The following is a 27322-nucleotide window of genomic DNA, read 5'->3' on the forward strand; positions in this document are numbered from 1 at the left end:
AGGTTATCCTTTGTGCCCATAGTAAGGTTTGGATATGAAATAAGGCAAGATTCCCGTCTGTGCCCTATTCTCCCACAAGAGAAGCAAACCTTGTCAATACCTTCATATTGTAGCATTTGTTTCCTTCCTTGGATCACTATGAACTATCTAAGGGGATCCTCAATATTGACTTGAATACAAAACCTAGAAACTTTCCCCTACTCACGAAACTAGTTGCATTATCGACTCAAAGAAAAGATGACCCATGCTCTGGGCAATTTTAGCTTGTATCTCCTATTCATAGTATTCTATGGGAAGCTCTGGCAGCCTTACCCAAACAACCACCAAATTAAAAGAGGCCTCCAAGGCTCTAAAGTTGGGTTTCCATTTCCTCATGGTGAAGAAGCTATAAAGCTGAAATATTTGAGATAACTTTAAGCTTTTAATATGAAATATCGAAAAACAAATGTTTTAAGTATCTTTCTACCTTAAAAAAAGGTATTTTTCTAGTACACTCAGTATGTGTTACCGATGCAGATACGTATGTGCATGTATCCCTGACTCGCTTTAAAATGAACCATTACTTAGAAGTGACAGACTTTACGTGCACCTATGACTACTTCTCTAGGAAAATAATTTCTATGACCCGATACTACATATGATCCTTCAAGAACCTTCCAAATACATGAATAAATTTAGAAAAAAATTAAACATACCCACGCCGGGCGCATACACTCATGCCTATATCTGAGCAATATAGGTTTGATGCAAGTCAGTGATGGAACTAAAAAACTACCAGAGCATGATCCGGCTATTTCCACTCCTTTACTCGAGCGGGAACTTTTTCTTGATGTAATACATTGTCGTGTTGAGAAAATGACGAGATGGAAGCTGGTAGTTTCCTTAATAACAATCCTTTTAACTCCACCATACCACAGAAGATAAGAATCCTTAATGCATCAATCTCTGCTTCATATTGATCATAAACAAAAAATGCAGTGAAGGCAAAAACCAGTACTGCATTACGGATTATTTTTAATGTCAATACCCACAATTAAACCAAAGGAAATGCTCATTTATTAGTGGAAGTAATTGTTAGTTTTTTCCTCACCGCTGCCAAAAAGCACAGCCACGGAATAAGCCTGAATCGACTTGAAGAGATAAATGGAAATCACAACCTGAACAAGTTACATGCATAAGTGAGAAATTCAATGAAAATGAAGAAAAGCTTGGATAGGTAAACCAAAATTCACCATAGAACTTAGTATTATGCCCATAATTGTTCATTGTATGGACTCATGAATAGTTTGTACAGATTAATCAATCAAAAAAGTTGTGTATTTTCCTATTTGGCAAGTTTGATACGAGTCAAAATGTGCAACAAATCCACATTGAATATTGGGCAAAGTTTATGCATGTAAGCTAGGTTGCTACTCTTCATTATTATTTTTTAGGTATTTGTATCTGATACATTATCTAAACATGAGAAGATATGATTCTCTAAGGGCCTCTAAATACATGAAAGAACTTCAAAAAAATTGAATATACCCATGTTAGATACATACTCATACTCGATACTCACACACACCCAAATAGCATAGCATGTAAGGCTAATAAAAGAATCTAATCCTGCAAAAGAATCTAATCCTGGATTTAAAGGTCCAACAAAAGCAAAACCTTATATGAGGCGTCCTGGATTTGAACCTGGGGAAGTGCAACTTCAGATGCCAAAATCTTGAGAAATTATGAGTGTCCAAAGAGTACAATACCGATTATAAGCATGACATGGTGCTACGTAGAAAATGAGACTATCTAGTCAATCGGTCATGACAACATTCATACCTTTCATGTGTATGGGAGGTCTTAGGTCGTGATTTAAAATTTTAGAACATATAAATACAACCCAATAACTTTGGAAACATAAGTTTACCAGAATGCACCTGGAAACAAGATCTAACCCGAACAAGGAGGATTTCAAGAGGACAAGTATAATAAAAAGTTCTAGATTGGAGATTTCATATTCTGCATGTTCTAGAATAAAAGCCCTTAAAACAAATAAACACTAAAAAATGCATGAAACCGTTGAAAGAATTGCCATAAAAGTACATACCCTGAAAAACTTGCTCCAATCCTCTCCCTTCGCCAACGATTTGATTCTACGTACTCCTTTATTCCATGTATGTGCTATGGATCTCATTGCCTGTTGAGCTTCTGATTCTGTGACTTTGAAACGAGACGAAGGTATCTCTTGAACAGCAAAACCACATCTGTTTCAAAGGCAGTTATAACTGAGAGACATTTATATATGCATATTTGTGAGTGATCATTTGATTGAAAAACATATTTAATAAAGAAATTACAAAATTCAAATTCAACAGGTTACCGAAGGAAAAGTAAAACTTGCAGTTTATAAGTTGATAATGGGAGTGTAAATACTTTAGAGAGAAAAATGTTCTGGTATGTCAAGTGGTCTATGCCATGTACACAACTAAACCACATTCTTTAATTGGAAAATCACGGCATCTAATATTCTGGTTTTATTGTATGGGAAGAAAGCCTGATTTAGTTATATTGACAGAAATGGTAAAAGTGCACAAAGGGAAACATGAAAAGTACTGCATAGCATCTATTTAACTATAAAAACTCAAGAAAACAACAGCAAATCTCCCTTCTCTTCCCCTTAACTCTGATGGCCCATGCGAAATTGGAGCATAAGGAAATTTCTACATTACTCAGATTCGGGTGTGAGCATCACAGATGAGTCGGACCCCAGTACCCTCAAGAAAAATGAAGAGCCAGAGCAATTTAGCCAAAACAGTGAAAAGGAAAGAAAGATATGTCCGAGAAAAAGATAATATTAATAGAAGAGTTTGGCATAAAACATGGACAGAGGAAAAGAAAAAGGATGAAATGGGAAAACCAAAATGGGAATGAGGACTGAGCTACTGCTTCAAGTTCCAGATAAACTCAGTCAATGTGTAAAAATGGGGCTCAGCTGAACTTCAGCAAATTGAGGGTGCAGTTAAAAGGCCCAATGAAATGCCATCAGACAACCTAGCATATTATTACCAATACTCACATCTTTGATGATAAAATGCCATGTCCATAAAGAGCGACTATAACTAGAAGCAGAAGGTCGGCTAAAGATGATGCAAAAGTTCTTCCACAGAGAAAGAACCAGCAATATACCAAAACCAGAGTAAAGAAGCATGCAAATGTTCTCCTTTCATCTCTCCACAGCAAGATGTCTGCAACTGAAACAAAGTAATTTAAGGTCATTACATAGTTGCATTATCAAGCCTCGATTATTTACAGTAGCATATTTGGATGCATCCAAGGAAAAGATGCTGAGTCAAGCGTAATGTCTTAAGTTTTTAATTTGATTGTACAGTTTGCCACGAAATGTTGGCCTAGGCTTCAGACTAAAGTCAACATGGACTGTATAGCAGCCTGTTGGTTACAATTACAAACCCAAAAACCTTCATCAACATTTGAAGGAAGAAAGAATTGAATTTCAACTATTCCTCCCATAGTACAATCTTATTACATAGCATGCATCAGAAAGCTCCTGGGCTTTGAAAGTTAGGTATAATACTGGTGACCTAAATAGTAATCATGAGAAATAAATAGTTCCAACATTAAAAATATACTAACAAATTGAACATGTGCTCAATCATTGAAAGAAAACCACTTGAAATTCTTTGGCCAAACATAAACTTCAAAGAAAATGCCTATTGAATGCTATTATGAAGTTCTGCATAAAAAATCAAATAATAGATTACCTATCCCGCTGCCCAGCATCTTCTCTGCTTTGGATTGTTCATTAAAATTTCCGTATTTCGTATAAAATGAGTCATTGGCTAAATGAGAGAATGATTGAATCGTTAACTTGATACCATCCTGTATTATCAGCAACAAGAAACAAAAAAGACGTCAAACTTTCAGATAGAAAAAAAGCTAGCAGTCTCTGTGCAGGATCTTGAAAAACTATTTCCAGGTAATCAGAAAACGAGAAGTAACAGTCTTCGAATCAAACACTTCTATGTGCTAAATTCAATCAGCTAGAGCTTGAACCTAACATTAATTATCTCTTAAGGTGGGACGGAATGTAAGAAGAGTGGAAACCGCATAACAGAGAATGAAAATGGTCTTCTGCTTCTCAACTAGGAAGAACGAGGATAACTGCATGAGGACAAAAGATTTTACTGGATTCCGCTAGAAAACTTACTCTGAAAGGCTATATTTTGCTTTTTTTAATTTCACGAAGCGACAAGGATACCCAATTCTACAAAATTCCATTCTTCCTATCAGTTCTGTTCCAGGAAATAGGCGAAATTAACCCCACTCCATTTACCTTGCCATCAAAGACAAATACATCTGTCCCTCTCAAGGGATATAGTAAGGAACTAGAACAAGAAAGCACTACCATTATTACCTATATGCATTACAGCTTATCAGAAAAATAAATGGAAGCCAAGAATGTTTAATTTACTGTAGAAATCAACTGATGAGTTATAATCTGGTCAATTTTTCAGAAGTGGAAACAAGGAGTAATGCTTCAACTCTATAAAGAAGTACATTATGGAAATAAAATACCGAGAGACGAAAAGAAAATACAAAATCAGAAAAAGAAATTGAATGCAATATATACATACATTGGCCAATCAACTGATAATAAGAATTCTAGTTTTGTAGAACTCTCAGCATAAATTATGAAAAAAATAGGCTAACAGAAGATCAATAAAATATTCTATATAATATAGGAGTGCTAAAAGAATGGACAGATGATGGGTACATTATTTAGTAGAAAAGAATGCATTTACTGTTAACATTAATAGGAGACAACATTAATGGCAAACAATATAAAGTGGTGCAAGTTTAGCACCCTAAAGTTGACTTTGAAAAAGTGGCATGGGATAATTTTTTTTTGGTCCTTGAGATAATGGGCTATTTATTATTTGGTCCTTAAACCTCAACTATAAATAGGCCTTCTCATTTCTCATTTCAATTCATCCCAACCAATCTTTCTCTCTTAGTTTTCTCTCTTCTCCCATTTGAGAATTCTTAAGGAATTCTATTTGTTTGTAATACTTTGGAGATAGTAAAGTTATCATCTGGTGTTAGTGCCCGAGGACGTAGGTATAATTTACCGAACCTCGTTAAAACTCTTGTATTCTTTCTTGTCCTATTTTTCTTTCAATATTTGAGGGTATAATAGTAGTATTTAATTGTGCTATTAAATTACTATAGAAGGGATATTCTGTCTAAGGAAAGACTTGGTATTTAAGAGATCCATGTGATCCACCTCTCTTCCCTGGGAATTGAACTTTGTGTGATTTTTTAGTACAATAATTTACACGCTTCCGACCCTATTGGAACAACAAGTGGTATCAAGAGCCGAAGGTTAGTCGTAGTATGCTCTGTGGTTGCAGTTTGAACTGATCTTCCACATCAGAAAAGATTTCCTTAGGTATATTGAAAGATTATGGAGAAAACGGTCGGTGTAGGAGCTTCAACATCGTCCATGTGGACAAGACCGACAATTGCAAATGCAAGATTGGCCGTAGAGATCTTTGATGGCACGGGCCATTTTGGTATGTGGCAAAGTGATGTTCTAGATGCCCTTTTTCAGCAGGGTCTAGACATTGCCATTGATGAAGAGAAACCAGATGATGTACAGGAGAAAGATTGGAAGGCGATCAATCGGTTGGCATGTGGCACAATTCGATCATGCCTTTCTCGAGAGCAGAGGTATGCTTTTTCAAAGGAGACTTCTGCAAATAAGTTGTGGGTGGCACTTGAAGAAAAATTTTTGAAGAAAAACAGTCAAAATAAGCTCCACTTGAAGAAAAGACTGTTTCGCTTCACATACGTCCCAAGTACCACAATGAATGATCACATCACCAAATTTAATCAGTTAGTCACTGATTTGCTGAATATGGATGAGACATTCAAAGATGAAGATTTGGCTTTGATGCTATTGGGGTCACTTCCTGAGGAGTTTGAGTTCCTAGAAACTACTCTACTTCATGGCAGGAGTGATATATCTCTGAGCGAAGTCTGTGCGGCCTTATACAGTTATGAACAGAGAAAGAAGGACAAACAGAAAAACTCAATCAGAGATACAGAAGCTTTAGTAGTCCGAGGTCGTTCATACACTCGGAAGAAAACTCAAAAGGGGAGATCAAAGTCAAAGTCCAGACTCGGGAAAGATGAATGTGCTTTTTGTCATAAGAAAGGCCACTGGAAGAAAAATTGTCCAAAGCTGAAGAATAAGGGAAAAGCTGCTGTAGATGCTTGTGTTGCTAAGCATGATACTAGTGACTCTGAACTATCACTGGTTGCATCATCATCGTCGTTCCATTCAGATGAGTGGATATTGGATTCGGGTTGTACCTATCATATGTCCCCTAACCGGGAGTGGTTCTCTGATTTAGTAGAACTAAATGGAGGAGTTGTTTATATGGGCAATGACAATGCCTGTAAAACTGTTGAGATAGGTTCAATCCAATTAAAGAATAAAGATGGATCAACCAGAGTTCTGACTGATGTTCGGTACGTGCCCAGTTTGAAGAAAAATCTCATCTCATTGGGAGCCTTGGAATCCAATGGTTCAGTTGTTACTATGAGAGATAGGGTTTTGAAAGTAACATCTGGCGCACTTGTGATATTGAAGGGCATCAGGAAAAATAACTTGTATTACTACCAAGGTAGTACAGTTATTGGAGTAGTCGCTGCAGCTTTCGGTAACAAAGACTTGGACTCAATGCAGTTGTGGCATATGAAGTTGGGACATGCCAGCGAAAAATCCTTGCAAATTCTGGCAAAGCAAGGATTGTTGAAAGGTGCAAAGGCTTGCAAATTAAAATTTTGTGAGCACTGTGTTCTGGGAAAGCAAAAGAGAGTGAAATTCGGCACTGCTATCCATAATACAAAAGGTATTTTGGAATATATTCACTCATATGTGTGGGGGCCTTCCAAAACACCTTCGTTGGGAGGAAAACACTACTTTGTTACTTTTGTTGATGACTTTTCCAGAAGAGTTTGGGTGTATACCATGAAAACTAAAGATGAAGTGCTTGGAGTTTTTCTTAAATGGAAAACTATGATCGAAAACCAGACTGGCAAGAAAATCAAGCGGCTTAGGACGGACAATGGAGGGGAATATAAAAGTGATCCGTTCTTCGATGTGTGCCAAGAGTATGGTATTGTTCGACACTTCACAGTTAGGGATACACCACAACAGAATAGAGTGGCAGAGCGTATGAATCGAACATTGCTGGAGAAAGTTCGATGTATGTTGTCAAATGCTGGGTTGGGCAAGCAATTTTGGGCTGAGGCTGTGACATACGCTGGCCATCTTGTTAATCGTTTGCCATCATCTGCATTAGAAAGAAAAACTCCTATGGAGGTATGGTCTGGAAAACCGGCTACAGATTATGATTCCTTACATGTGTTTGGAACCACTGCATATTACCATGTGAAGGAGTCAAAGTTAGATCCGAGGGCAAAGAAAGCTCTCTTTATGGGAATCATTTCTGGAGTGAAGGGATTTCGTCTTTGGTGCTTAAGCACAAAGAAATTGATCTGTAGCAGAGATGTTACCTTTGATGAATCTGCCACATTGAAAAAGGTAGCAGATAAAGATATTCAGACGAGCAATACTCCACAGCAGGTGGAGTGTACTCCAAAACAGGTGGAGTTTGAGCAGATGGGGATTTGCCCAGTTAATAAGTCTAATTCTCCAGCCACAATGGAGGAATTAGAGGTTGAAGAGGTTCTGACCCAAGAACCACTAAGTACACCAGAACCAGTTGCAGTTGCAAGGCCACGGAGAGAAATTCGTAAACCTGCTCGATTTACTGATATGGTGGCCTACGCCCTTCCCGTTGTTGATGATATTCCTATCACTTATCAAGAAGCAATGCAAAGCTTAGAAAGTGATAAATGGAAAAGCGCCATGGATGAAGAAATGCAGTCTCTCCGGAAGAACAATACTTGGGAGTTGGCGCAATTACCGAAAGGTAAAAGGGCAATCGGATGCAAGTGGGTATTCGCAAAGAAAGATGGATCTCCTAGCAAGAAGGATATTCGCTACAAGGCAAGATTGGTACCTAAAGGCTACGCTTAGAAGGAGGGAATTGACTACAATGATATATTTTCCCCTGTTGTGAAGCATTCCTCCATTAGAATTTTGTTGGTCTTGGTAGCACAGTTGAATTTGGAGCTAGCTCAACTTGATGTTAAGACAGCTTTCTTGCTTGGTGAGTTAGAAGAGGAGATCTATATGACTCAGCCCGAAGGATACACAGATGCTGGTGGTAGAAATTGGGTTTGTAAGCTGAACAAATCGCTATATGGATTGAAGCAATCCCCGAGGCAGTGGTACAAGCGATTTGATAGCTTTATGAGAAGGCAGAAGTACACAAGAAGCAAATATAACAATTGTGTATATTTGCAGAAGCTACATGACGGATCTTTCATTTATCTACTCTTGTATGTTGATGATATGTTAATCGCTTCGAAGAGCCAAAATGAGATAGATAAGCTGAAAGCTCAGTTGAATCAAGAGTTCGAGATGAAAGATCTAGGTGAGGCCAAGAAGATTCTCGGCATGGAGATAAGTAGAGATAGATTGAGAGGCAAGCTCTGTTTAAATTAGAAGCAATATCTGAAAAAGGTATTACAGTGTTTTGGTGTAAATGAAAACACAAAACATGTAAGTACCCCACTTGCTTCTCATTTGAAACTTAGTGCTCAATTATCTCCGAAGACTGAAGAAGAAAGAGAATATATGGCGAAAGTCCCATATGCTAATGCAGTTGGAAGTTTGATGTATGCGATGGTGTGTACGAGGCCTGACATTTCACAAGCTGTTGGAGTTGTGAGCAGGTATATGCATGATCCTGGAAAAGGACATTGGCAAGCTGTGAAATGGATTCTACGGTATCTTCGAAAAACCGTAGATGTTGGTTTAATTTTTGAACAGGATGAAGCACTTGGTCAGTTTGTAGTTGGATATGTTGATTCCGACTTTGCTGGTGATTTAGATAAACGTCGTTCAACTACGGGGTATCTGTTTACTCTTGCGAAAGCCCCAGTGAGTTGGAAGTCTACCTTACAGTCTACAGTAGCTGTGTCTACTACAGAGACAGAATATATGGCAGTTACAGAAGCTATTAAGGAGGCTATTTGGCTTAATGGATTGTTGAAAGACTTAGGAGTTGTTCAAAGTCACATAAGTTTATATTGTGACAGTCAGAGCGCTATTCATTTAGCGAAAAATCAAGTCTATCATTCAAGAACCAAACATATCGACGTAAGATATCACTTTGTGCGGGAAGTCTTTGAAAAAGGAAAAATTCTACTTCAGAAGATTCCGACAGCAGATAATCCCGCAGATATGATGACCAAGGTGGTAACAACAATCAAGTTTAATCATTGTTTGAACTTGATTAACATCCTGAGAATTTGAGCACCTTCAGGTGTATGGCGCTCGAGAGTGCATTTGTAGGCACTACAAAAGATAGCTTTATCGAATTTGGGGAGTTGAAGAAAGTGTGTGAAGATGTGATTATCCTAATCAAATCTTCAAGGTGGAGATTGTTAACATTAATGGGAGACAACATTAATGGCAAACAATACAAAGTGGTGCAAGTTTAGCACCCTAAAGTTGACTTTGAAAAAGTGGCATGGGATAATTTTTTTTTGGTCCTTGAGATAATGGGCTATTTATTGTTTGGTCCTTAAACCTCAACTATAAATAGGCCTTCTCATTTCTCATTTCAATTCATCCCAACCAATCTTTCTCTCTTAGTTTTCTCTCTTCTCCCATTTGAGAATTCTTAAGGAATTCTATTTGTTTGTAATACTTTGGAGATAGTAAAGTTATCATCTGGTGTTAGTGCCCGAGGACGTAGGTATAATTTACCGAACCTCGTTAAAACTCTTGTGTTCTTTCTTGTCCTATTTTTCTTTCAATATTTGAGGGTATAATAGTAGTATTTAATTGTGCTATTAAATTATTATAGAAGGGATATTCTGTCTAAGGAAAGACTTGGTATTTAAGAGATCCATGTGATCCACCTCTCTTCCCTGGGAATTGAACTTTGTGTGATTTTTTAGTACAATAATTTACACGCTTCCGACCCTATTGGAACAACATTTACATTAAAAGAAAGATGGCAGAAACATACCTTCATGGAGACAACAGGTGAGAATCCAAGATGATTTTGAGCTGCAGAGCAGTCAAAAGTTCTGGTGCGTGAAGCTAGTTGAAGCATGTAGTGAGGTGATACGCTGTAATTGTACAATTTGTCATTTCTACATTGATGAAGTGAGACAATACATGAAACCATCCAAGTAGGAACCTTTATGTAAGGTCTGCAATACAATTGACAACTTCAGTTAGGCAAAAAATCATTAAAAGACTCGCACAATCAAAACAAAGGGAAAGACTATTTTTATTGCTTCAGCAACCAATGCAGCAGAAAGACAAAATCACACAAATTTTTACTAAAGCAACTAGAATTCAGAGAAGGAAATCAAACAGGATGGTAAAACATATAACAACAGATTTTGTATACCATAACGGTAGATATCATCTGCAATCCACTGCTAAACAAGAAAGAAGATTATTCCTATGTAAAGATCCTTGCTGCTAATGGTATGGCAAAATTCAGCGGCACCTTGTGCTGGTGAATGATATATCATGCTTCACTTATTATGAAAATCAGGAGGCTTTACCTTTGATACCCTAAGCCTCCAAGTATGAGAGACACAAATTCCCAGAACATTATCGGCTCGAGATTTGTGATGAAAAAAGCCTGCATATTGGGAACATCTCCCTTATACAAAGATTCAATATAAATTAAAATATGAGAGAATTTTGCATATCTAATGACACTTTTAAGGAGAACCTTTCCAGCCACAGATACCACCCGAGAATCTAGAGTTTCTGCAGCACAGATATGAGCATGAGCAACATTCTCAGTATAGGTAAAGTCAGACATATTTTCACCGCATCCTGTAATAAACTGAAATAAGAAACCCAGTCAATGTAAAGAGAATTAAATAGAAATATTCCACGTTGCATCATAACATAATATAGACATTTTTTTCTTTTTTTGAAAAGAGCAAGAGAAATAATAGAATTTTACAAACAGATATCCTCCTGCACCAAAAGCATAAAAAAAACCTAAAAGGCATAACAACTAAGGTTCTTATGTGAGATAAATCCAAAATTGAAAAGTTAGGATAAAAATGAGAGGTTCTTACAGGTAGGCTGTTGTATTTCTGTTTCAGCTACTATTGATAATAATCAGGAAGTTTCCAGATAAATAAGATAGTAGTAAAACTGTAGCTCTATACAGATAAAGTTATATTGTTGAGACAGTTCACAAACCTTTGCCAAACCAGCTTTGGCTAGATTCACTAGCAAAGGCACAAACCGTGTATCACCTGGTCCAAAGACATTGCTAGGCCGAAGTACACATGTTAGAAGACCATCAATATTGTTTGCTAACCTGATTAGTCCTTCCGCTTGAAACTTAAGGTCAATCAGCATATCCTTAAACTGTATTGGTACGTTGATAAAATAAAGGACAGTTAGCAAACGACAAATAGTAACCAAATTCCAAAGTGTTTCATCAGATTGCAGCAATAGAAAACATACTTTCCCCGGGCAAATGAAAGACAAATCACCATCAAGTATATCCCGTGATCCATCAAAAACAATATCTGCAGAACTGTTGTATACAAGTCGTCTAACTTTACATTCCCGGCATGCATTAATGACATTTTTTGCACCTGAATATATGATCTCCACAAGGGTATCAATTAGAAATATAATATATAATTACAAAGCTAGAATATCAGATGAGGGGGGAAAAGATCCATTACCTTGAACTATGATCATGTAACAATTATAGAAATCACGTATGTCTAAATCAGTTGGTTCCATGTAAAATACAACATCTGCACCTTTAGTTACTGCAAGTGGTGCATTGTCAACACGGAGTCAATTTCTCAAACATTCTCAATGTTGTAAGGAAATTTTAAAACTGAAAATAAGACTAAAGATACTATATTATGAATTCAATGTATTTCCTCATCATATCAGTATCTTTCAGTTTCCTAACACAGAGAATTCAGAAACTACTATATTTTAGCTAATCTTCTTGCAACCAAACAATACCAATTCCATAAGTCCATCGTTGGTAAGTTTGTAAAGGAAAAATAAATAAAAAGGATTGATTAAACTCTAACATTTTTTTTCAACTTTTCAATTATCAAAATATGTATTCCTCAGGAACAAAATATCGGTACCATAGACCTTAATTTTCCATTCATTCCAGCTAACTAAATCATCCGGTAAGACATCTTTGTTACCATTTTCCATTTTATTTTTAATTTCTAATAAAAAGAAAGTTAAAACAAAAGGTTCTTCATTTCAATTAAGAAAGGACAATGTAAAACTAGTAAATCTGGAAAGTTTGTTTTTCCAAACAAAAAAAATAGGTGTTTGAATTTAAAAGCAAACAACATTTTTGCAAATGTAGCAAAAGAAAAGCTATTTCAGTTACTAAAACATAGGACTTAACTTCTTTAAACGGGTCAGTTTAGCATTACTTCTCTCACAAGTATTTAGAGACAAAAAAATACTTTTAAGATAAAAATATTGTTAAACAAAATATTTTTAAATTTTTTAAAAGTACTTTGAAAAGAAACACTTTAAAAAACACTTTTTTTTTGCTAAATGTAAAAGCAAAAAATTTTAACTTTTTTTCAAAAATACTTTTTTATTTAAAAGCACTTTTAAAAAATAATGTTAAATTAGCGGATATAATTAGTGTTACTTTTTGACCATTTTCATTTTAAATAAACTATGAATATGCTTTTACTTTATCGCAACGTCATTAGAAAGCAAAAGGGATCAGCTAAACCTTAAAATAAAATAAAATAATTAACTCTGGCAAACATAATGATTAGCGCAGACTGGTTTCTCAGCTAAAATAAACTTAAAATCACCCTAAATTTGAAAATATATAATAAAAAAAATAGATAACTGATCCAGTATGAAATGCTTATACATAAAGAGGTCTATATTCGCATATTGAACGTATATTTCTTTACATACATACATATAATATATAAATCATTTTATTTTCAAAAAATATATGAATCATTTTGCTTTTACCTATAATGATTTGAGATGTGTCGCGAACGTCGACATGGCAAAAGGAGGCTTGACCTGAGCAAAGAGCATTGGAGAGGAGAGAGTCGGAAACGGAAGGATCGGTGAGCAGCGAGTGAGAAGATGAATCGGCGACTCGGACGATCCAACCTCCGAGTTGCAGCAGCCTGGCAACGAGCGATCTCCCTAAGAATCCTCGGCCCCCGAGAACGACGCACGTCCTCTTCTCGGTGGCCACGTCATTCGCCGTCGTCTTCACCACCATTGTAGGGATCGCCAATGTGTTCGATTGGTATGCGGTGGATTACAAATATGGGCGTCGTTAACTAACGCGGTGTTTGGCGGGGAACCGTTGCATTAATTTCTTTTTCCTTGGCCTTCCTTGTTTCAGAGAAAAAAAAAGTAAAAGAATAAAAAAATAAAGCATATATATGTAGGAGAAGAGGGGGGGAAATAAAAGATAGTAGATAAAATGGATCGTGGGGGTTGGGGTCCAGCAATCGGTGGCGCCTTCAGGTGAAAACTACAACTCCAACTAAATGTAATTTATTATTTATTTATTTGCCGCATTTTTTAAGGAACAATTTTCTTATTTTTTTAAAATTTTTTATTTTGATTTAATATATAACATGATTTAGATTTGGTGAAATCAAACCCTGGAGTTGTTTTCTCTCTTAAAAATGTGTTGAATTTAAATCATTTTCAAGTAAATATAACTGTATCAAAATAAAATTTAATTAATATATTAAATTATAATTTATATACAAGTATTTATTCTAAAATATAATAAAATATAAAACATATTATCACTTAGTATTAATATCAATTGATTAAGTCTTACCTTAGTAGATAATATTATTGTTATAATAATTAATAAGATGTGAATTTGAACGTGCTTAAACATATTTGATCCTCCGATTTAAAAATAAAATATACGAATAATTTAAAACTTGTACGAGTAACTTGTGTTGCACGTCTAAATGCTCCCTAAAAAATGTTAGCTTGATTGAAGCTCATGTTGGAAGGCTTGTTGGACATTCTAGTGGAGAAAAGACTTATGGTTTGGTGAAAGATAATTTTTATTGGCCAAAAATTGTGGAAATATGTTGTTAGAGTTGTGGAGAAATGCAACACATGTCAACAGGCCAAGATGAAAGCTCAAAATACAGGTTTGTAGACACTTCTTCCTACTCTCAACTTACTTTGGGAAGATGTGAGTGTGGACGTTCTCTTGGGACTTCCTAGAACAAAAAGGAGTTATGATTAGCGAATCGATTTTTAAAGACGAATTTTCTTTCATGTCACAAAGCTATGGATGCTACTCACATTGATTATTTGTATTTTAAGAAAAGTGTTTCTTGTGTCAGCTAAAGATGTGAAGTTTCATCATTTTTTGAGAACTCTGTTGAGGAAGTTGGCTAGCGCTTTAAAATTCAGCACTAAGTGGTGAATCATAACTTGGGATAGTGGGCGAGTAAAACATGATTTGATTTGATTTTTTTTTGAGTTAATCAAATCAATATTTTTTAATTAACTTGAATAAGTAATTCAATTAATAGATTGATATTGATATCCCTTTGATCTTTGTCAATTTCGAAAAATAGTAAATTGATATCTTTTAACAAAAAATATAAAATAATTCAAAATAAGACTAATTTACCTATAAAGGCCCATTTCCAAGTATATTTATGGAAATGAGCCAATTTCTGCATTATTTACCGGAAAGGGCAAATTTTGGTAAAACGCGTCTACGTAAGAGCGTTTTAGGGTGAAATTTCAGCAAAACGCGCCCCTGGGGGAGCGATTTTGCCATGTCAGCACAAAACGCGCTGATGTGGACTCGCTTTGCTGACGTGGCAAAATTGCTCCCCTGGGGTGCATTTTGCTCCGTATTTTTTCTAAGTTAAGGCTTTTGCATGTTTAGTCCCCAGGGTTTTTTGGTTTAGGATTTTAGGGTTTTAGAGTTAGGGTTTTGTTAAAATAATTTAGGGTTAGGTTTGTAGGGTTTAGGGTTTTGTTAAAATAATTTTGGGTTTTGGGTTTTAAGAATTTTAAAAAATAAATTAGGATTTAGTGTTCTTTTTTAAAAATTAATTAAATTAGGGTTTAAGGGTTTTAAATAAATAAATAAAATTAGGGTTTAGTGTTTTTAAGAAAATTTAATTAAATTAGGGTTTAGTTTTTTAAAATAATATTGTGTTTAGGTTTAGGGTTTAGGGAAAATTATATTGACAATAAGGATTTTATTTTTTTTTCTACAGTAATTCCTAAAATATAATTTTGAGAATACGGCTCTGAACAAATAGTGTGAAAAACACTTCAAACAGGATGCACTGTCAGCAAAATTATTGAAAAAAGCTCCCACATTGACTCTCTTTTTTTACAGTTGTTCCTGAAAAATAATTTTGAGAAGACGTTTCCGAACAAATAGTGTCAAAAATGCTTCAAGCAGGATGCACTATCAGCAAAATTGATGAAAAAAGCTCCCACGTCGACGCTCTTTTTCTATAGTAGTTCATGTTTGGCCTTAGGCTATAAATGAGCCAAATTTCATTCTCAGGTTGCATAAGTTACAGTAAGAAAAATTAGACAGGCTAAGCAGAATAGAAATTGAAGATGAATAAACGTATTAGTGTTGTTATTTACTATGATGGTGAGGTCTATGACACCGAGAACGGCGTTATTTTTTTATCGGAGAACACAACGCGACTAGTTTTTAACTAGACTATAGATTTAACAGAATTTCGTAAAAGAATTAAGCATAAAATTTTCGGAACGACGCCAATGAGGGTTTCTTCTATTAAGTATCGATTTTGTGCTTCGATTGATCCTGTGACATATGACTCATTTGATATCAATGTGGTCGTAGCTTTGAGGCGATGGTGCAGACTCATCTCGTTAGTGGATCATCCCATCTTGAGTTATATGTACAATTTTCATCGCCAAATGAAACATTTGCGACTTCAACATGTACTTCTGTTCGAGAGGAATACACTACCCCTACCCGACACTCCGTTAGTGGGAGGTAGAACACAAAAACACTCGTGTTTGGTGGTAGTATGAAATACACAACTCCTGCACGACACTCGGTTTGTGGATAGGGCATGCACATCGGTGGGTCGATGTTCGATGCTGGAAATACATATTGGGGAATGACATCAACTTCTAATGGTTGGCAATCCACATCTAATTGGGGACGTTACGAAACGTCCATAAAAAGGGATGATGTACTTTCTACGACGTCCACCGGTGAGGGGACCTCGTACGTTGCAGATGATGGTAGGTTGAATGATGAGTCCAATATGGATCCACCTTAAGAGCCCGACTCCGATAGTACAGAAGTTGCATTATTTTTTGAACCGGAGCCTGTTCCATCCGAACTTAAAGACGTTGAAGGGAGTTCAGATGAAGAAGAAGATCTGTGATTCAGGGTGTACTCGCCTTCAGTCCACATGCATAATGTCGATATATCAACAGATGATGCGTTGGAGTTTCTAGATCTACCACACAGAAGGCGTGACTGTACAAGTTTGTCATTTGATTCGGGTGAATTGGAAGTTGGTAAGGAGTTTTCCAGTAAGGATAGTTTTCTTGGTGCATTGAAACAACATAGCATCAATCACGGGCTTAACTACAACATGGTTAAATCTAAATCTAAAAAGTTCGAGGCCAAGTGTGCAGTACAAGACGATACTTGTTCATGGAAAATCATGGCTTATTTTAAAAAAATGACAGGCTTGCGAAAGATAAAAATGTACAAAGGTCCACATACCTGTGTTGCCGGTACAGTATCATTGGGTGTTTAGGGTTTTTAAATAATAATGTTATTACTTAATGTTACATTATTTAACGTACTTCGTTGACAGATGTTTTACAAGATCATCCCAAGATGGATTCAAGTATGATAGCTAGCTTAATACTATCCATGTTGAAGGCAGATCCCAGGACTTCTGTGTCAGTCTTAATTGTCAATATTTGTAGTCAATTGAGGTACACGCCCTCTTACCGCAAGGCTTGGATAGCTAAGCAAAAGACGTTGGAAAAGATACAGAGTGAGTGGGATGCTTCATATAATGAGGTGTGGTAGTGGTGTCAGGTGCTGGAGAGGTACGTCTCAGTTTGCATAACAGGCCTTGAAACGATCCCTGCGTACTACAACGACTGATTTCTCAGTGGATGCTAAGTGGTCAAGCGTCTGTTATGGATTTTTAAGCAATGTCGGGATGCATTTATGTACTGTAAACCATTGGTACAAATTGACGATACGTTTATGTATAGTAGATATACCCATCGACTATTACTAGCTGTGGCACAAGATGGCAGTGGTAGAATCATTCCAATTGCGTTTGCAATAACACCGAGGGAGTCAGGTGATTACTATGATTTCTTTCTTTCTAGGTTAAGGTGGCACGTATGCCCCCAACTTGATATCTGCGTTACATAGGATCGAGGCACTGCAATACCAGCCGCAATTGAGCGACAGAGAAGCCTATGGATAGCACACACCATCGGTATTGTCTAAGGCACATTGCGTCTAACTACTACAGATAATATCGGTTTACCATTGAACGACGGCAAGTGACCAACATGGGTATTTAATCTTTATTAATATAATTTTATTTGTAATATTCAATTTATTCTGAATGGAATAGTGGGATGTAATTTTCGCTATCAACTTATATTAGCAGGGTACGAGATCAATAAGGACTGTTTTCATGAGATGTTGGGAATTTTGTGTTCAGTTAATGATCAAAGCGCAGACTACCTCTATAACATACCTTTCAAACAGTGGATACAAATATACGACGGCAGCCTACGATATGGTCATATGACCACAAACCTAGCTGAATACATAAATACTATTCTAAAATGAACGTGTCATTTACCGATAACCTCGGTTGTGTGAGAGATATATTTTTGTTTGGCAGCACTATTTCCAAAGCGAATAGCGAGTTATAAAGGCCAAATACAGGGAGGCCATGTATGGTTCCGGAAGGTATTGCAAGAAATTAACAAGGCAAAGGCGCGGGCCAACACAATGCACACAGTGTGTCACAATCGCGACAACCTATAGTTTCGTGTGACGGAGTTTGACAGGCTGAACCAATGTATTATCGGCGAGTAATATTGTGTACACCTGAGAAATATGACTTACGACTATGGGACGTTTGACGCACTTTATTATCCATGCGCTCATGCAATTGCAGCTTGTCAGAATCTCTATTTAGATCCCATGAGATATGTCGACGAAGTGTACAAAATAGAATACATGTACAATGTGTAGAGACACGTATTCCCACAGGTCCCAGATGAAAGTAAGTGGCCGTCTGTATCACTTGCTCTGTTTAAGTTGTTATCGGATAGAGAATTGAGTTGCAAACCAAAAGGTCGACTTTACTCAAGTAGAATACGTAATAATATGGATATCCGGGAAAGAACGAACCAACAGAAGTTGTGCGGATGGTGTAGGAACCCAGGTCATACAATTCGATTATGTCCGAACCGAAATAGTTGGTAATTGTTGTAATGAAACTATGTTGCATTATTTCTATTATTTTATTCAAAAGAACTTCTATTTTATTAAAAATATAAAAATAATTTACTATTAAAATATTAAAAACAATCTTTATTTTATTAAATGAAACAATATAAAAATATTTTTTACAAATATATTAAAAAAATAGTGTATGTGCCGGTCGGAATCAGTGCCACATGGGGGTGGTCGACGATTACACGTTGAATTCCTCCTTAGTTCAGCTTCTAGCGGGGGTTGTGGTTGCTCCGGTTGTGGGTGTTGGGAGGATGACCTACCTTGATAGAATAAAGAATGTAAAGGAGTTTGCATCACCCACAGTGGAAGTGTTTGAATCCCATAAGGCGATGAGGATTGGTAATGAGATGAGCTCCTCAACGGTGCCTCGTGCAATCCCTCCAGCGACGATGGCCTATATATCGTCGGTTGAGTCAGAGTCATCGAGAAAGGAGATGCACCGGGCCATGCATTCTAACCTAGCATAGAACTGGAAAAGGAAACATATAAGGGTTAGGATATGCACCTAGAATAATCTAAAGGGGCTGTGGTGTGGGTGTCGTCAGTTGAGGCGTTGGGCTTGGTGATTGTGTGGGCGCTGTTGATATGGGCCCGTGCCGTCATCTCTTCTCATTAGATTTAAAAGGCCCCATCGTTCCCTTTCGACACGGATTTACTGACGCCTCTGCTCTTTCGATAACAAACATGGCTTGCCATAGATCCTAAACCATGGCATGTAACCCGAAGCACACGTTAACTCTGGAACGATGACTAGTTCGTGAGTAGGTATATGATCATACTGATTTCTCCAAATTTCAATATATTTCGATAAGAATACCAACTAATTCGTATTCATTTGTCGTAAGTCAATTTTGTGCTCTTTATCGAGCACCTCAGGTGCCTCAAGAATCAGTTGTCTGAATCTAAATTGCCGCAACAGTCTATCCGTCTAGTGCATCTCGACAGTAGTATAGTTGACCAAAGGAACCTTAACATGCCAAATGTTCAGATTTGGAAAGAATTCATCCGGAATTACTGCCCGAATTGCCAGATCCTCGTATGGTGTCCATTAAAACTATATGAACGTGATAAAAGTATTAGTTATATACATAATACTAAATACTAAATACTAAATACTAAATATGAAACGACTATTTTATGTATATATATTATTTAATACTTACTTGCGCTTCCGACTGTTGGTGTAATAGAAACCATATATCTTCAACAGCGGTAGGTATTCCAACATAACTCGCTGGATGGTTCCACCTAATTAAATACATTTTTAGCATACAATTTTATTTTAAATCTTTGTAATAATTGTAAAATCAAATAAAAATTTTACCTCGTTATGAGTGTGAATATATATGGGTGGTTCACTCGAGGACGTAAAAATGGAAGGCGAAACCGAGCCCATGATTGTAGTAGTGATAGACAACATATGATTTTGGCTTTATTTGGTGGCGTTGCCCCGTACATCTCCTGGTACAATGTTGCCAACATGGCAGACCCCCAACTAAATTCACCAGTTACTCTAAAATCAATGAGTTTCAGTAGCCACCTCAAATGTATGAGGTTTCGTGACAAGTCCAACATTAAATAACCTCCAATCATCTCAAGGATGTATACCTGAGCATATTGTATTCTTTCTACTTCAGTCGAATCATTCCCCAGCTCCTGAAATGTGTCTCATAACTAGCCCATCTCGACCTTTGTAAATATTATCCGAAATCGCACCCAAAAGATCGTAGCATATGGCTCTCCAATCCGCAGATTGAACGGACCCCGTGAGTGCAGACCCATCCACTGGTAATCTTAATTGTAACTGTGTAACACCCCTAACCCATATCTGTTGCCAGATTAGGGTTCCGAGGCATTACCGAACAAGACACAGTTTAGCACAGTCATTTATCACCTTTCATACACCAAAGAATAACGATACATTTATAACATTATCAAACTTGAATATCCTTAATTCAATTATTTTAAATTCAAATATATATATGATAATTACAATTCAAATCAATCATACCTTACTAAGCATGTATTAGAAATAAACACATTACAAAATTTAAATTAATTCAATTTAAACATACATCAAATCTCAATCAAACATATTCTATAATTAACAAATTCGAACCAAACTTGTATATATCAGAGTCATGTTCAAGTATATAATACTTTCAATATTCGATTTCCCTAAATCCATCGTATTAACGACATTTTCATAATTAAATCATATTCAAGCATATATCCTCACTTTTCATATACAGGGAATATGTACGTACATAATTTCATTATCTAAATATCAAACTTTGCATTTCATAACTTCTGCATATGTACATAATGAAACCAATATGTATACAACTTAATGTCTAATCACAAATGCAACATTAGTAACATTATATTTTAGCCTTACATACCTTTAATGTCATTATATTATACACATAAGCCCATTTCAATGAAATCATTCAATCATAAACTATACACACTCAATACAAATAAACTTATCCTTTAATCGACTAATCCAATAAATTTATAAAAGTTAAATTCAAACTTGTATTACTCACTTAACTATCATTACCCGAATTTTATGTATCTTATTCATAAATTTTAAGCCTACTTTAAAAATCATTTATATATATCATTTAAAAGACCAAAAACATGCATATTTATCTATTACAAGTTTGCGCATATGAATACACCATTTTAGCCATATCCAAAAATCCATACAATTCATATCATTTTACAAATACAAAATCGAATATTAAGTCCACTTGCATGAGCAAATTGTAACTTTATTAAATACTCCACGTTCCTAATTTATTTCATAACAAATTGACATCCATAAATAACCTCATAAATTGTACAAGATTTAGCCATTAAATCATAAGTCAAAATATATCATTTCCTAATCAAACCATATCGATTCAAATAATAAAATCATACATATCACTTCACATTTTCCAAACCTATATCCATACACCAATTTATAGCATAAAACACACTTCCAAAATAGGTCTAGATCATGACCAAATATACACATGTTCTTCCATACCTTATAACCGTACATACACATGCACATTACTAGTTTCTTTCAAATCAATTTATTAATGTAAATATACTCTTACAAACCAAATTTAACTATCATTTCATCTATGATTTACTTAGCATTTCACCTATATGCCATAACCGAGTTCTCTTAATTACTAAATTACATAACAATACCTTAACAAAGCATATCAAACAAGATTCACATATATTTACTTATAAATAAACCATAGTCGAAACACCAATACCAAAACCAAACATATCACACATATCATATATATATATAACACATAACTAAGATTAATTAAGCTTGAATATCATTTACCTCATTGCCGAAGCACGTGACTAAAACACCATAACATATATATACCAAACTCACTTCACTTATATGCTTCATCTAAGCTCACCTATGCCGAATTATTTACCACATTCTTAACAAAACATATCAAACATAATTCACATAAATAAATATGCCATAGCCGAGATACCAAAATCAACATATCTAACACTTGTTCAAAAGCATAAAACATGCTTAACAAAATAAATAAGCCATTTTCGCATGGCTCATATTAACATACCCGAAATCAAACATATTAACTAGACTATACATGCCATAAGTTCAATTTCAAACTTAGTAAAATACCGAAAACAGTACTCGATAGTGTGATAGACTTCTCTGACGATCGCCGAGCTCATAACCAACTTCCAAATCTATAAAACAGAAAGTGATTACACACAGTAAGCTATCAAAGCTTAGTAAGTCATAAGCAAATAAACATTTAATCATTTACGTAAATTAAGCTAGAAAATTAGTAATAAACCATTATAATTTCACATATAATTCAATTTATCAACTTATATATCAAAACTTATATAATTTGTAATAACTTCCCTCTTTACCAAATAATCAATTGATAATATAACTAATCATCACTTTCCTCAATACACATATACATCAAAGGCTGAATACATATATATTCAAATATGCAACCACATAATTCATATTTCACATAACTTCATATCATCAATTCAAGTATACAACTTACCTTATTTTCAAATAGATAATCAATTATCACATACCTGGTCACTTAGCCTGATTTAAACATTCGTACACAACTTATCTTTACCCGTTGAACCATTCAGAATTAAAAAGGATACTCGGATAGTCGGAAGGCTCGTACAATGCCAACGTCCCAAACGTGGTCTTACATGTAATCACATATCGATGCCACTGTCCCAGACAGGGTCTTACACAAATCAAATACGATGCCAATGTCCTAGACATGGTCTTACACGTATACACAATTCGATGCCAACGTCCCAGACGTGGTCTTACATGAAAATACATATCGAAATTGTAACACCCCGAACCCGAGACCGACACCGGAGTCGAACACGAGGTGTTCACAGACTTTAAAAAAATAATTTCCCAGACACTGCCAATCTGCGTACTAGTCGCTTTAAAAATCATATCTTGAGTTCAGAAACTCGGAATCCAGTTCCGTAAATTTTCCCTGAAACTAGACTCATATGCCCATCTACATATTTTTTTCTAGAATTTTTGGTTGGGCCAATTAGTACAGTTTATTAGTCAAAGTCTCCCATGTTACAGGGATCGACTACACTGACCTTTGCGCATTACGACTTGGATATCTCTCTGTACAGGGCTTCAATACTGATGCCGTTTGTTTCTATAGAAACTAGACTCAGAGAGGAATCTATACATATATGGCTTGACTCCTAATTGTCTCTGGTTAATTTGTAATGAATTTCCAAAGTCGGAACAGGAAATCCAGAAACCGTTCTGGCCCTGTCTCACAAGAACCTGAATATCTCTTAACATACTGTCCGTATGATTGTTTCGTTACTTTCCTATGAAAATAGATTCATCAAGGTTCGTTTACATAATTTATTCACTATTTAATTCCATTCCTACTATTTTTAGTGATTTTCTGAATCTACATCACTGCTGCTGTCAGCATCTGCCTTTAAGGTAGACTTTACCTATTTCATGGTTTCCATGATTCAACTAGCCCTTTTTGCATAAATAGCACAATTTATGATAGTGATTAACCATTCCCATGGCCAATCCTTGTCAAGCATATCCACACCAATTGATTATAACATTATACTCAAACACATATAAGCCATTTTCGCATGGCTATCCAAAATTATACAAGTCCAAAGGGTCTATGACCCACAACAAACGGGTAGTCCTATACATGCCATTTCGAAGTTCAACCAAAATTGTACCAAAAGGGGGGGCTTTGATAGTGTGGGCGACTTCGACTTCAAAATCCCGAGTCCGATAGCTGGAGAACCAAAATCTATAAAACAGAGGATCAAAGAAACGGAGTAAGCAATTTATGCTTAGTAAGTTTTGAGCAAGGAATTCCAGCACAGCAAAAGTATGGCATTCATATAGCTAAACGGATAATTTCATATGCACAAATTTTCGATATCATACTTGCTTCACATTACCGAACCTTATGTACATACACAAAAGATCAACTTAGCCAAAGGCCGGTAGCTCGTTTATCAACTGAGCGAATACTTATTTGTAAGGGCTCAACTAAATTCAAGCACATACGAAACATACCTCAATGTTGGGATGTTTCTAGAGTATTTACTGAAATTTTTACAGCAAGATCATTCATTCCCAAATCACGTACCTTCGGAATTTAACCGGATATAGCTACTCGTTCAAATGCCTTCGGGACATAGCCCGGTTATAGTAACTCGCACAATTGCCTTCGGGACTTAACCCGGATTTAGTAACTCGCGCAAATGCCTTCGGGCTTAGCCCAGAATTAGTATCTCGCACAAATGCCTTCGGATCTTAGTCCGGATATGGTCACTTAGCACAAAGCCTTCGGGACTTAGCCCGGACATCATTCAAATAACCATGCACATTTAACAATAAATCATGGCACATTCGTATTTCGTTTTCGTTAGCAAAACTCAAACACAAGACATTTATCATTCTTGCAATTTCGGCTCAATAGCCACACAAAGAGCATGATTTTGGTTTGCTTAAAACATGATCTAATCAAATCATAATTTAAGCTCTTTTACTCAAGAACTTACCTCGGGTGTTGTCGAACGATTCCGATAGCTATTCGACCACTTTTTCCTTCCCTTTATCGGATTTAGTTCCCCTTTGCTCTTGAGCTTAATTAAACAAATAAATTGATTTAATCATTTGAGCATCGAAAAGAGGAACACAAGGCACTTAGCCCATATTTATACATTAGACATTAAAGTCACATATGTACGGAATCATGAATCAAACTCAACATTTTAGCTAATTTTTCCCCCTTGGCCGAATTTTCTAAGCCAAGACAAAAGCATCAATATGCTTGCCTCTAACCGAATACATGCAACACCAATCTCCTTCCTATGGCCGAATATGCATGTCTATGTTGGGGCCGATTTCAACACTTAATACATTCTACAAGTATGGTCACTTGTATTGACTAAACACCCTTTTGTTTCAAGTTCAAAACTTGGCTAATACACACATATATACACTAGTAAAGCATCCTCTCCCTTTCCATCAATTTAACACATGCATTACTCATTAATATACAAAAATTATATTCGGCCTTAGCACACAACTTGCTAGCCGATTCTTCTCCATCTAGCAACCAATGCACATATGTGCTCACTCAAAAATGCTAAAAAGAAGATTCAAGAATCATCAATCCACCATCACATGCATCATTAACAAGCTTCATATTTAGCATGCAATGGCATTAACACAAAATCTACCTAGGCCGAATATCATCCCGATGACATAGCAAAGATTTGAACCATGGGCTAATTAGAACTCAAGCTAGCAACTAAAAACATGCATGAATCTCATGGCACAACCTCAAACATACCTTGATCTAGATACAAGTATGGCCAAACCTCCTCCTAATCCTCTTCCAAACCAAACATGAAGCAAGAACTCCTTCCTCCTTCCTTAGAATTTTCGGCCAAATGAAGATGAAAAAGGATGAACAAAATTTTCTCTTTTCTTTTCTTTAACTCACGGCAATGGGGGGGGGAAACAACCACACACTTTTTTTTTTTGTTTTCATCATATTCCCTTTCATTATTTTATGCCCATGCTCCTTATTTTATTTTTTTCCACCCATGATGCACCAACACAACATGTCTATGACATGTCTTGCCCATCACACTTGGTCTACCATGCTTGTCATGGCCGGCCACTACTAATTAGGGGGGAATTTGACATGCAAGTCCCCCCTTTTTATTTCATGCACTAATGGGTCCTTATGCTTCGACCTATCACATTTCAAAAATGTCGCACATAAGTCCTATTGACTAAATTCACATGCAATCGACTAAATCGAAGCTTGAAATTTTCACACATTCATAATTACATATTCTAGACAATAAATATCACATTCAAATATTTCGGTGACTCGGTTTAGCGGTCCCGAAACCACTTCTCGACTAGGGTCAATTTTGGGCTGTCACAGAAATCCTATGTCATGACATATGTATCCTAACTATTCCTAAGGCTTATACGGGGCTTTCGGACGTCGTAACTCAGTCGAAACGAATTCATAAACATAGCTACCAAGCTTGTACACATTCAGCTAATACATATATTTATTCACATATTCATTTCAGCACATATAATTCACATTTAATTAAAAATTATAACATCTATTTGCTTATAAACTTACCTCGGATATCGACGGACGGAATAGACGACTATTCGATTATTTTTGTTTTTCCCCGATCCAAATCCATTTTCTTTGGTTCATGATCTAAACATATTCAAATTAAACTTATTTAAACATAATTCCGTTCAATTTAATCCAAAAACACATGAATGGGCAAACTACCATTTTGCCCCTGACATTTTACACTTTTTTACAATTTAGTCCCTATTGCATAAAACATAAAATACACAAAATTTGCATGTATCATGCTAGGGCCGAATATTCCTATAGTCCATCTAAGTCCACACATTTCATTTATTTCACATTTTGACCCCTTAATTTACACTTTTCTTAATTTAGTCCTTAATACACATTTTTATCAAAAATTACTAATTAAAACATGAAAATCTAACAACATATATTTATTTTCCATCATCTAACAACAAAAACAACAAGCTCTCTTCAATGGCATATGACAAAATACACAACCAATTCAAAAATTTAAGCATGGGCTTTGTAGTACTCGAAGCAACGATCTCAAAAAAATAAAAATCATCAAAAACCGAAACCGAAATATACCTTGATTGAGCTTAGTAATGGCCGAATGCTTCAAAGCTCTTTTCTTTTCTTTTTCTTTAGCAACTTTCGGCAAGATGAACATGATAATGCTTTTAATTTATGTTTTGTTTTATTATAAATACATTATAATATTTTATTTACTAATTTAACCTTTATAAGTTAATATATATAACATATAATATAAGGTCATTCTTGACCGTTTTCATCCACTAACTTATATAGTGGGCTAATTGCATCATAGAACCTCCAAATTATAAAGACAACAACAATTAGGCACTTTCATAATTAACCATTAAATTTTTATTTTAC

At 35.7% G+C, this 27322-nt stretch overlaps 1 protein-coding gene and 1 long non-coding RNA gene across 3 annotated transcripts; both read right to left on the reverse strand.

Annotated features, from left to right (window-relative positions):
* Positions 1-401: 401 nt before the first annotated feature.
* Positions 402-13612, reverse strand: LOC107914644 (3beta-hydroxysteroid-dehydrogenase/decarboxylase). 2 transcript variants are annotated; one of them, XM_016843612.2, is made up of 12 exons: positions 13178-13612; positions 11881-11970; positions 11654-11787; positions 11384-11554; positions 10899-11015; positions 10726-10805; positions 10176-10362; positions 3762-3879; positions 3059-3233; positions 2090-2246; positions 1091-1157; positions 402-945 (listed from the first exon to the last, which is right to left on the reverse strand). In XM_016843612.2, the coding sequence occupies exons 1-12, from the start codon at positions 13437-13439 to the stop codon at positions 791-793; spliced, it is 1713 nt and encodes a 570-aa protein (XP_016699101.2). In that variant the 5' UTR covers positions 13440-13612; the 3' UTR covers positions 402-790. The 2 variants fall into 2 exon arrangements, with proteins under 2 accessions (XP_016699101.2, XP_016699100.2); XM_016843611.2 differs by having other exon boundaries at positions 402-996; positions 13178-13609.
* Positions 13613-22198: 8586 nt separating this feature from the next.
* On the reverse strand, positions 22199-26517 carry LOC121222179 (uncharacterized). Its single transcript, XR_005919246.1, has 2 exons — positions 26456-26517; positions 22199-22466 (listed from the first exon to the last, which is right to left on the reverse strand). It is a non-coding gene; the product is annotated as an uncharacterized lncRNA (long non-coding RNA).
* Between the last annotated feature and the right edge of the window lie 805 nt (positions 26518-27322).

Source organism: Gossypium hirsutum, chromosome D10 (assembly GCF_007990345.1).
Source record: "Gossypium hirsutum isolate 1008001.06 chromosome D10, Gossypium_hirsutum_v2.1, whole genome shotgun sequence".
Taxonomy (NCBI): domain Eukaryota; kingdom Viridiplantae; phylum Streptophyta; class Magnoliopsida; order Malvales; family Malvaceae; genus Gossypium; species Gossypium hirsutum.